A 12,280-nucleotide genomic window follows, 5' to 3' on the forward strand; every position below is an offset into this window, starting at 1 on the left:
TCTTGAGCTCAAAAATCACTGCAGAGAGTGACTGCATCCATGAAATCAGAATACAATACTTCTTGGAAGGAAAGCTATGACAATACACATCAAATTTTTTCAATCCTGCTATCTTTCTGGCACCAGGGTAGCTGTCAGAATACAAGTCCATCTAAACCAATGATACTTTATCTCTTCTGTGAGCCAGTGCTGGTTTGTGAAATGCTTGTTATTAGCTCACAAGAAGAAACATACATACATTGACAGTGAGCATAAGCAAGTAAACTACCTTATCTTGACCCAGTATTGTAATTGCCAAGAAAAAGATGAGCAATTTTATCATGTCATTGGATCTGCTAAAACTGTTGGATTATTAGTTCTCATGGACTACAGATTATAGCTTGGTGTCTAAACTAGTACTTAAAAGACTTTTGTGTGGGTCACATGTAAATTGATCAATTTTATAGATACTTTCCCCAGAAAAATGCATATACAAAGAAACAGAAAAGTTCAGTTCATTTGCTCAGTCATATCCGACTCTTTGCAACCCCATGGAGTGCAGCACAGCAGGCTTCCCTGTTCATCACCAACACCTGAGCTTGCTCCAACTCATATCCGTGGAGTTCTTCTAATCCTCTGTCATTCCCCTCTCCTCCTGCCTTCAATCTCGCCCAGCATCAGGATCTTTTCCAATGAGTCAGTTCTTCCCATCAGGTGGCCAGAGGAATACTCAGGACTGATTTCCTTTAGGATGGACTGGTTTGATCTCCTTGCAGTCCAAGGGACTCTCAAGAGTCTTCTCCAACACCACTGTTCAAGAGCATCTATTCTCTGGTGCTTAGCCTTCTTTATGGTCCAACTCTCACATCCTTACATGACTACTAGAAAAACCACAGCTTTGACTAGACGAATCTTTATTGGCAAGGTAATGTCTCTGGTTTTGAATATGCTGTCTAGGTTGGCCATAGCTTTTCTTCCCGGCAGGAAGCATCCTTCAATTTCATGGCTGCAGTCACCATCTGCAGTGATTTGGGAGCCCCAAAAATAAAGTCTTGCACTGTTTCCATTGTTTCCTCATTTATTTGCCATGAAATAATGGGACAGGATGCCATGATTTTAGTTTTCTGAATGTTTAGTTTATAGCCAACTTTTTCACTTTCCTCTTTCAGTTTCATCAAGAAGCTCCTCAGTTCCTCTTCACTTTCTGCCGTAATGGTGGTGTTATCTGCATATTTGTGGTTATTGATATTTCTCCCTGCAATCTTGATTCCAGCTTGTGCTTCATCCAGCACAGCATTTTGCATGTTGTACTCTGCATATAGGGCTTCCCTGATAGCTCAGTTGGTAAAGAATCCACCTGCAATGCAGGAGACCCTAGTTTGATTCCTGGGTTGGGAAGATCTGCTAGAGAAGGGATAGGCTACCTACTCCAGTATTCTTGGGCTTCCCTTTTGGCTCATCTGGTAAAGAATCTGTCTGCAATGTAGGAGACCTGGGTTTGATTCCTGTGTTGCAAAGATCCCCTGGAGAAGGGAAAGGCTACCCACTCCAGTATTCTGGCCTAGAGAATTCCATGGCAATCCATGGGGTCACAGAGAGTCAGACATGACTGAGCCACTTTCACTATTCACTCTGCGTATAAGTTAAAAAAGTAGGGTGAAAATATATAGCCTTGACAGGCTCTTTTCCCAATTTGGAACCAGTCTGTTGTTCCATGTCCAGTTCTGATTGTTGCTCTTGACCTGCGTATGGGTTTCTCAGGAGGCAGGTAAGGTGTTCTGGTATTCCCATCTCTTGAGGAATTGTCCACAGTTCATTGTGATCCACACAGTCAAAGGCTGGTGGGCGGCCAGGTGGGAATCCAGATCTGTGTTCTTGCTCTGAAATGTGTGATCTGAAGATCCAAACCAACCGTGTTATAAGTCTATTACAGACCTTCTGTCTCCAAGAGGACTGCAGGTGAAGGACATTCCTTCATGTCCTTCAGGTCCCCTTTCCACGTGCCATATAGACCTGGTGTCAAAATGGTACGGTCTGCTCAGGAGTGTGGTCTGACCAGTTCCCATAGCGTGGGGGATTCAGGATTCAGTCCTCTTCCTTCTGCTTCTGGAGCCAATTCTCCCCTCATCTGTGACTTCATCTGTGCTCAAGGCTTTAAACATCAGTTATCATCACCTCTTCCATCTATTTCTCCAGTCGAGTCATCTCACCTAAACCCTAGATGAGTAAACCCAACTCAGTTGCCACTTTCCTAAATCAAATGCTGATGGTGATGCCTCCTCAAACTTGCTCCTTCCAGAGTCCCCTCATTTCCACAGTAGGCACCCCATATGCTTACTTGCAAATCACAAATTTTGCTGTCCTCCTTCACTCTTTCTCATAACTCAGATTTAATCCACTAGGAAGTGCTGTAAATGCATTTTCAGAATAGATCACAAATCCACTCACTCACCATCATCTTCCCTGCTCACACCCCAGACAAGCACCAGCATCCCCACCCTGGACCCTGCACTGTTTCCTAGAGGCTCCTCTCTGCCTCCCTCACCCTTCACCTCCTCACTCTGCACAGCAGCCTGACTGACGCTTCTAGAGAGCAGTCACACCAGGTCCTCCTCTGTTCAAGTCATCCTATAACTCCATAGCTTACTGAGATAAAATCAACACCCTTCTAACATCCTGGAGGCCCACAGGATCTGGCTGGACATGGGATCTCAGGGCAATTCCTTTTCCTTCAGCCACTGCTGCCTCCTGGCTCTCCCTTGAGCACAGACACCCTCCTGCCCTGGTGCATTTGCACTGGAGGCTCCACAGCCTGGAGAGAACCTCCCCTAGACGTCCTTGTGGACATTCGTTTGTTCTTCACATCTTTACTTATGGGTCACCTTTTCAATGAAGTCCACTGTCCACCCTAGTACCACAGCCACCTTCCCTTCCCCCCACACTTAAACTCTGGGTCACCGCACTCACAGCACTCACCAACCTGTAAGGGAAACACTTCCCTCACTTACTAGGCTGATAGTACATGCTCTGCCCCTTCTCCCTAGAACACATTGCACATACGGACAAGGTTTGTCTGATGCTAGTTCATTGAGTTCTCCTAGATCCAAAAATATTGTGTCATGTCTCCGTCACACAACAGATATCAGTTGAATGAATGGTCAGTGTAAAGTGCTTCCCTACTCTAGAGATAGTGTCTTTATTGATGTGACCTCACGCCACATGCTGTCTCGTGGCAGTTACAGCACAACATCCATTCGCACTGACCTCAATGCTGCCTGCATTTTACTCACAAAGGCTGATCTCCCTTCCCTCCCACACCAGTCAACCTGCACACCACACACAACGCTCTTGTCTTTTCAGAAAGGAAGATCCTTCGCTTCCGACTCCTATATTCAACCTGCTGTGATTTTATTAGACTCTGCTTTCTAAACCCATGAGTTGAGATGGGAGCCAACAGTAGCCTTAGAAGATGCAAGGGCAGAAGAGGGGGCAGACAGCAGAGATGAGAGAAATCCAGCAAGGATTAAGTCAAGATATGAAACTATTGGGTCCCTCCTCTTTGCAAGTTCCAGCATGTGGTTCTTTTAAAAAATTGAGAAAAGTTGGAAAGAAGAATCCAGCAAAATCTGTAGAAGGAGGGTAAGAGCTGGATGACTCTGAAATTTCTCTCTTGGAATCACTGAGAATCCTGTGTGCACAGAACCCTTGGACTTGTGGGGCAATGACAGGCAAGGTGACCCCTGCTGCTATCAGAGATGCGGTCACCCAGAGAAGAATGAGACCAGGACTCTACACATGAAGAAAACAGTTACTACACCAACAACAATAATAGCAATAACTAAATAAGCAAACTATAAACACATTAAAAAAGACAGGTGCTAAGGATTGGTCCAAGGCCTAATCCTAGGCTGACTGTTTAAGAAAGGCACCCTGCCCACGGTCCTGGAGATACGACAAGGCCCAGGTGAGTTCTGAGTCCATGATCACAGGTCCTTGGTGGGACAAGGATTTACTGAAGGGACAAGGACAAAGGGATGGAGAAGAGACCCAGTCCAGGAGCGACCACGGGCAGCGCATGGGCAGTGCGTGCATGCTCACCAGGCCCTGATCACTGACTCGGCACAGGCCCTGTTCACATTCAGCTCCTCACAGCCTCCTCCTGTCCCTCCTGCAGCTGACTCAGCACAGCAAACATGTGGATGGATCTGGAAGGTTCTCAGTGTTTCAATTTATTTCCTCTTTCAAACTTTAGGAATCCTCACTTTTATTATCTGATCCCCTTTCATGGCACTAATTAGAAAAAACAAATTCATATATACAGACTTTTATACAGACTTTATTTTCAGTAAGGAAATATGACATCATTACTCAGTGCATATGAAACAGACACGGATTGAGATGGCCCAGCCTCGTCTCTGCTGGAGCAGGACTGTGGATGAGGGAGGAGAACACAGGTCAGGGTGGGGAGAGGCTGTGGTTGGCAGGGTTGGCCAGTCTCCCCACCTCCTCACGTTATGCTAATAGGAACACAGACACATTCAGATGCCACTGCAGAAAGAGGGGTCCAGGGATCTGACGTCACAAAGCAGGAACGAGCATCACTCAGTCCCCACAAGGCAGCTGTCTCACACTGTGAGAGAAAAGAATCAGGAACCAGTTCAGGTCAGTCATGTAAGGGCTGACATTCTCCACAGCCCCCCACATGCTCACATGTCCCACTCAAAGATCCCCGCCACCCAGTGTGTCCCGTCTGCCCCAATCCCCCTTCCAATCTAGACCCTCCAGGGTCTCACCTTTAGGAAGAGACACATCAGAGCCCTGGGCACTGTCACGGCCTGGGGGAGAACAAGACCAGGACGTGGTCAGAACCCACAGGAGAGAAACTAGAGAAGGAACTTTGAGGAGGGTGAGCCCCCTAGGGCCTCTATCTGCACCCTCACAAGGGTCTCAGGAATCACACCCTTCATACTTACTTGCAGCCTGGGTGTAGATCCCTCGTTTTTCACCTGTGAGAAGAAAATATCACGTGAGAGGCCAGGGAGAAGGCTGAGTCATGAACCCTAGGAGAACCCCTAGTCCTGGACCCCAGAGAACTTTCTGGAACTGTGGTCAAAACTCATGATAGGATCAGGAACACAGAGAAGGGAAGCATGTAAGGACTGGGCCACCTGCCCTCCTGGAGGTCTGTCCTCAGCAAGGACCTCCATTCTGACCTTCAAGTGCTGGACACCTGGGCCCCAACTGGAATTAGGAAGGTGACAAATTTCTCTTTCATTTTCATACATGCTTTAGTAAAGCAAAATGTTAGCATCAGCTCCATACTCCATGCTTGTGTGGAGGGTACTTTCCAGTAACCAGGCAGGTAAACGTCTACCTGGGCTTGAAACCCCCAGTGAGACAAGAAAACTCAGGTCACTCCCTCCCTTCCCTACCTGAGTGCTTCTTCCTCCAGATCACAGCTCCAACCACAGCCACCACGAGGAGAACCAGTCCAACAATGATGACCACGGTGAGGAAGGAGGTCTGAGGAGGTTCTGTGGAGGAAAGGGAAGGGCCCCTCAGGCTTGAGTCCTGACCTTGCTGAACTGAGTCCTGAAGGGTTCCTGCTTATCTAAGAGGAAGCTCCATCCCATCTCCCTCCTTACCCCATCTCAAGGCGAGGGGCTCCTGAAGCCCCTCATGCTGCACACGGCACGTGTATCTCTGCTCCTCTCCAGAAGGCACCACCAGGGCCGCCCACTTCTGGAAGGTCCTGTCCCCTGAAGGCCTGGTCTCCACAAGCTCCATGTCCTGGGTCTGGTCCTCCCCATCACGCTGCCAGGTCAGTGAGATCTCCTCAGGGTAGAAGCCCAGGGCCCAGCACCTCAGGGTGACCTCACGGTCAGAGATGGGGTGACGGGTCACATGTGCCTTTGGAGGGTCTGAGGAAGAATCAGAAAATTTACAGTTTGTGTTACCTCCATGGGTCACTGAAGCAGCATCATGTGACCATCCTGAGAAAGGACAGAACAGTGATTTTCCCCCCAGCTTTACTGAGGTATATTTAACAAAAACTGTACATATTGAAAGTGTACTACATGTTGCCTTGATATATATCTACACTGTGAAGGTAATTAATGTATTCATCAACTTACCTTATGTGTGTGTCTGTTTGACAGGGTGATGAGAATGATTAAGATCAATTTTAAAGTATACAGGATTATTACTAACTATAGTCACCAGGCTGTATATCAGATCCCCAGATGTATTATGAGCTTTTTTACCCTCTGAGCTATGGAATATTCAAGACCATGGTGTTGAAAAAAGCATCACAAGAGCTAGATAACAGCGTCAAATCAGAGGTCAGGGATGATCTACATTAGTTCTTGGAAAGTTCTAGAATGAGAGACTAGGATAGGAGCTCTAAAGATGTAAGGGGGAGAATACAGACTGGTGGAGGCTGAATGACTGAGAAAAGCTGGAGACAGGCCTGTTTACATGCTCTGAGGGTGAGAACATGTCTTGAGAGAGAAAGTCATGGATCACAAGCTGGTGGCCAGGGTCAAAGGGCACCGCTGACCAGCTGTTTCAGGGATGGTTTGTTTCCTGCTTCTTCCTCAAAGACAGTGGATTCCTTAATTGTCCTTCAGAGAAGTGGGGCCACTGGTGACTGTCTTGTACAGAATAGGAAAACCTGGGCAGACTCCTCGCTCTTCTGACAAGAACCTGGGGCGCTGTTCCCACAGGGACCCCATTGCCTCTCCTCGTGGGAAGCCAGCTCCAGACCGCGGGGAGATCAGGGAGGCCCCGCGCCCCTCGTACCTGCGCGCAGCAGCGTGTCCTTCCCGTGCTCCAGGTATCTGCGGAGCCAGTCCACGCAGCGGCCCTCCAGGTAGTTCCTGAGTACCTCCGTAAAGCCTGTCGCCTCCCTCTTGCGCTTGGAGATCTGAGCCGCCGTGTCCGCCGCGGTCCAGGAGCGCAGGTCCTCGTTCAGGGCGCTGTAATCTCTGCCGTCGTAGGCGTCCTGCCAGAACCCGCGGAGGAGGCGCCCGTCCGGCCCCACGTCGCAGCCGTACATCCACTGGAGGGTGTGAGACCCTGAGCCGCCCCGACCACCCGCCGTGATTAAACCCAAACTGAAAATGAAACCGGGTCAAGCCCCGCCGGCTCCTCCCGGGTCGGGGTGCCGGGCGTGTTCCGCAGTGTTGGGGTGACCCTCGGACCCGCAGACGCGGGGCGACCCCGGCCGGTCCCTGGGGATGGGGGCCGTGACCTGGACCCGGGCCCGCGTCGCTCACCGGCCCCGCTCTGGTTGTAGTAGCCGCGCAGGTTGTTCAGGCCCTCTCGGAGAGTCTGTGCGTGGCCCTTGACGTTCCGCGTCTCCTGATCCCAATACTCGGGCCCCTCCTGCTCCACCCACGGCGCTCGCGGCTCCATCCTCGGATCCGGGGCGTCGCTGTCGAACCGCACGAACTGCGTGTCGTCCACGTAGCCGACGGTGATGAAGCGGGGCTCCCCGAGGCCGGGCCGGGACACGCCGGTGTAGAAATACCTCATGGAGTGGGAGCCTGGGGGCGGGAAGGGGTGAGACCCGACCCGACCCTCTTCCCGGCGCGGGTCCCGGGTCCGAGGTGATGGGGTCGGGAGGGCGGAGGGGGCGGACGGCCAGTGAGATAGAAGAGGTCGAAAACCTGCCGGATCTTCGAAAGGGGTAGAAAGGAGGGGTCGGGGAGCAAGGGAGGGACAGTCCGGGACCCGGGGAGGGGGCGGGTCTGAGCAGGGGCTTCGGGGTCGCTCCGTCCCCGGGCTACTGCCCCCCAGACTCCCGGGCGGTCCCCTCGCCACACCCCGCAGAGGCCGTTCCCTCCCGACTCCGCACTCACCAGCCTGGGTCTCGGTCAGGACCAGGATCCCCGAAAGGAGCAGGAGAAGGGTTTCCGGCCCCATGATTCGCATCCTCTGGGTCTAGGAAGAAGCAGTCTGGGCGGGTTGGTGGAGACTTTATAACCGGGATCAGCGGAGAGGCTGATTGGTTTTTCTAGAAACCGGGCACCCAGTGGCAGTGAGAACTGGAGCCGCATCACGAGTGTCCAGGCAGCAGGGCTAAACACAGGTTGTGAGAGAGAAAGTGAAACTCGAGGAGACGGGGAATCCCCAACAGGGAGCGTCCCAGCCCCTGACTCCGCCCTTGACCCTGAGATCCTGAGCGGCTTGCCCTCCAGGGACCTGGGACTTTGCCCTGATCCCTCCCCTCCTGCTAGGTAGAATGTTCAAGCTACCCGGTAATTGCACTCATCTCACATGCTAGCAAAGTAATGCTTAAAATTCTCCAAACCAGGCTTCAACAGAACCTGAACCCTAAACGTGCAGATATTCAAGCTTACATTTAGAAAAGCTGGATTTAGAAAAGCCAGAGGAGCCAGAGATCAAAGTGCCAACATCCCCTGGATCATTGAAAAAGCAAGAGAGAAAACATCTGCTTCTGCTTTATGGACTATGCCAAAGCTTTTGTGTGGATCAAAACAAACAGTGGAAAATTTTTCAAGAGACGGGAATACCAGACCACCTGACCTACCTTCTTGAGAAAACTGTGTGCAGGTCAAGAAGCTACAGTTAGAACTGGACATGGAACACAGACTGGTTCCAAATTGGGAAAGAAGTACGTCAAGGCTATATATTATCACCCTGCTCATTTAACTTACATGCAAAGTACATCATGTGACATGCTGGGCTGGATGAAGCACAGCTGGAATCAAGACTGCCAGGAGAAATATCAAGAACCTCAGATATGCAGATGACAACCACCCTTATGGCAGAAAGTGAAAGAGGAGCTAAAGAGCCTCTTGATGAAAGTGAAAGAGAAGAGTGAAAAAGTTGGCTTCAAGCTCAACACTCAGAAAACTAAGGTCATGGCATCTGGTCCCATCACTTCATGGCAAATAAATGGGGAAACAATGGAAATAGTGGCAGACTTTATTTTTTGGGGCTCCAAAATCATGCAGATGGTGACTGCAGCCATGATTTAAAAGATGCTTGCTACTTGGAAGAAAAGCTACAACCAATCTTGACAATATATTAAAAAGCAGAGACATTACTTTGCCAACAAAGGTCCATCTAGTCAAAGCTATATTTTTTCCAGTAGTCATGTATGGATGTGAGGGTTGGACTATAAAGAAAGCTGGGCACTGAGAATTGATGCTTTTGGACTGTGGTGTTGGAGAAGACTCTTGAGAGTCCCTTGGACTGCAAGGAGATAAACCAGGAAATCTGAAAGGAAATCAGTCCTGAATATCCATTGGAAGGACTGATGCTGAAGCTGAAACTCCAGTCTTTGGCCAGCTGATGTAAAGAACTGACTCATTGAAGAAGACCCCTATCCTGGGCAAGATTGAAGGCAGGAGGAGAACGGAATGACAGAGGATAAGATGGTTGGATGACATCATTGAGTCGATGGACGTGAGTCTGAGCAAGCTCCAGGAAATGGTGATGGACAGGGAAGCCTGGTGTGCTGCAGTCCATGGGGTCACAAAGAGTCGGACATGACTGAGCAACTGAACTGAACTGAACTCCCTCCAAGAGCTCTTTGTCCCCCTGTCTCCCTGAGTCCTAGCTCTGGGGCTGTTTGAGATTTTGATTAAAATATCTACACAATCTTACAAATTAGTGAGGACCCCAAGGATAGTATTTATGACCACTTCTATGCATATTTTCCATACTACGAATAATACACTTTGCAGATTATTGTTTGTTTATTTAGAATAATATTAATAGAAAGAAAGTTTAGTCGCTTGGTCGTGTCCAACTCTTTGCGACCGCATGCACTGTAGCCTACCAGGCTCCTCTGTCCATGTGATTTTCCAGGCAAGAGTACTGGAATGTGTTGCCATTTCCTTTTCCAGAGGATCTTCCCAACCCAGGGATCAGATGTGGGTCTCCCACATTGTAGGCAGATGCTTTACCGTCTGAGCCACCAGGGAAGTCCTAAAGGCTGGTTATGATATTAATAACCCATGTGTTTAATATGAATAACTAGTTCCCAAAATAAACAGGGTAATGAGAAGGATAGAGCTTTTTCCATTTTTTCCAAGTATCTTTCCTGTCTCTTTCACTAGAAGATCACTGGATTTTCAGGTTTGCGTCTGCATTGAATCTGTTCTTTTGATGGTAACTGTGAAAGTGAAAAAGCCCGCACATAAGTAGGAATAAACTTTTCAGATAATTGTGGATGTTCATCTTGGATACAAAAGTAAAACTATACAAATTGTAGTTTCTCAAAGGTTTTTTCAGCAGTGGACCTGAAACAATATCATTGACTATTTTCTATTCTGTTACATTAAAATCCTTAAGCCTATTTTGCTCATTGAATATCTCTTGTACTAATAGAAGATTTTTACAAAGTAATACATTGTTTCTAAATTATACAGATCTTTCTGCTCATTCATTCTTTCAAGAACAGTTGTTTTCCATGAAAAAGAGGGTACTTCAGAGCACACAGAATTTTTTCTTGGGCCATAGCACTTTGAAGTTTAGTAGAAGTGCTCGGTGTGTACTTTCCATCTCATCACAGAAGATGCTTTCAAAATGTGTATTTAAGAATGATGATTAGGAAACATAAGCATTTTTATTTATTTTATTTTTAAAAATTTATTTTCTTGAAGGATATTTGATTTCTAATGTTAATTTCTGCTGTACAGCAAAGTGATTCACTTATACATGTGTATATATATTTATATTCTTTTTCATATTTTTTCCATTTTGGTTTATTAAGGACAGATAAGAATTTTTAATGTGTCACTCTGGATGTTTTAAAGCAAACCTGATTATTGGTTTTCTTTTTTTCTACAAGAAAGCTTTGGTGAAAGTAGTTACTAGTGCAGTTTGCTACCATACTCTGTTACTGCTAAGTGATACATGAAAGCAAATGTCAACATAGTGAGAAGTCAAATAATATCCGAGTGATGCTATGAAAGTAGGTTTCACCTCAGGGATCTCATGAAAGGGTCTCAGTGACATCAAGGGTTCCACAGACCACACTCTGAGAACTGCTGTTCTGAGTGAATCTGGGCGTCTCCCATCTGATCCCTGCCTTTGTCTCCTCTTCATTTTGGAAAATGCTTTTTCCTGAGCTGGACTCCCTGCCTCCCCAAACTTAACTGAGGGCCCTGCCCCTGGGCTCCTCTAGGAGAGAACTCACCCCCTAGAAAGTGATGCCAGAGATGTGCTCAGCCTGGGAAGGGAGGTGGGGGGACAGGTGTTTCCCTTTGGAATTGGGGACAGTTTGTACCTGAAGGCGCCAGACCCCTCATAACCTAGTTTGATTTTGTTACACACCAGCTTAATATGTGTTCATATTCCAGACAGAAATCTGATGTAGTGTCTAATAAAATTAGTATTGGCCCTTTCATCTCACGTGGTCTAATGCACCTGACTTGAGGCCAACAAATCATGAAAAGCAGTCCATTCCAAGAGAACATTCTGTGGTGAAAGAATTGTTCTATGTCTGTGCTGTCCAGTCAGGTAGCCAGTAGCTACGTGAGGCTATTTACACCTTAAAGTGTCTGTTGTGCTGAGCACTTTTATTTATTTTAATTTAAATAGCAGCATGTGGCTACTACCTAGCATATTGATCAATGGATATCCAGAATGTTGTTAATTAATCTTCTGTCTCTTTCCCCTAAAAGATACTGTGTGACTCATTAATGCACATTCAAATAATCTTAATATTGAAGTCTTGGATTTGTCTGTGCAGGTCTTAGATATAGCTTTAAATACAGCATGCTCTGAAATCTTCTTTAATGTATATTTTAACAGAAAGAATGTTCCAGCATTAGGAAAACCATGGTTTATCACCCTAAGGTCGTAAATGTACAAAACTGCCCATCACTAGATATAATCCTTGAGCTCTTGGTGTTTTCCTTAACTTGGTAAACATAAGGGCACACAGAAGTCCTCATTTAGCCCAAGAGGACGTATTTATTGAACACAACAGGTATCAATACTTTGTGGGACTTGTACATACTTGTAAAGTTGTGAAGCAGAAGATACAATGTTAGAATCCACCACGTTATTACTTTTAACTTACTGCTCCTGCTATATTTTCTGCCCAAATTCCATCAGTTCTGTTTCCCTTCAACCTTGGACCCCTCTCTCCTAGACAAAAATATACATAATTATTTTACACTTGTGGAATGAAGAGTTTTGTGAACCAAAGATTAAAATCATCACAGCATATAAGTCTTTCCTATGTCAATCAGACACTCACAAGATACAAACATATATCCCTATTCCAATGGAGACGCATAAAAATTTTTGGCAAACAGGT

At 47.1% G+C, this 12,280-nt stretch overlaps 2 protein-coding genes across 10 annotated transcripts in view; both read right to left on the reverse strand.

The window, feature by feature from the left end:
• Positions 1–7,989, reverse strand: part of LOC136151408 (BOLA class I histocompatibility antigen, alpha chain BL3-7) — a 154,218-nt gene extending 146,229 nt beyond the window's left edge. For 4 of the 9 annotated variants that reach the window (XR_010660031.1, XR_010660029.1, XM_065912517.1 and 1 more), the window contains exons 1-5: positions 7,842–7,989; positions 7,257–7,526; positions 6,781–7,056; positions 5,625–5,900; positions 5,412–5,513 (exon numbers count right to left, since the gene is read on the reverse strand). Coding sequence is in view for 7 of the 9 variants with exons in the window: in XM_065912517.1 (XP_065768589.1) it covers positions 5,412–5,513; positions 5,625–5,900; positions 6,781–7,056; positions 7,257–7,526; positions 7,842–7,914 (997 nt within the window). In the remaining 2 variants the exon portion in view is untranslated. Of the gene's footprint in view, positions 1–4,305; positions 4,610–4,683; positions 4,815–4,952; positions 4,986–5,411; positions 5,514–5,624; positions 5,901–6,780; positions 7,057–7,256; positions 7,527–7,841 lie in introns of those variants that run through there. The other 5 variants (XM_065912514.1, XM_065912515.1, XM_065912513.1 and 2 more) reach the window with 3 other exon arrangements.
• Positions 4,306–12,280, reverse strand: part of LOC136151411 (BOLA class I histocompatibility antigen, alpha chain BL3-7-like) — a 50,986-nt gene continuing 43,011 nt past the window's right edge. Inside the window, exon 8 of the mRNA XM_065912520.1 lies at positions 4,306–4,609. Within this exon, the coding sequence (XP_065768592.1) occupies positions 4,605–4,609 (5 nt within the window). The 3' untranslated portion in view covers positions 4,306–4,604. The remainder of the gene's footprint in view (positions 4,610–12,280) is intronic.

This window comes from Muntiacus reevesi, chromosome 20, assembly GCF_963930625.1.
Source record: "Muntiacus reevesi chromosome 20, mMunRee1.1, whole genome shotgun sequence".
NCBI lineage: Eukaryota > Metazoa > Chordata > Mammalia > Artiodactyla > Cervidae > Muntiacus > Muntiacus reevesi.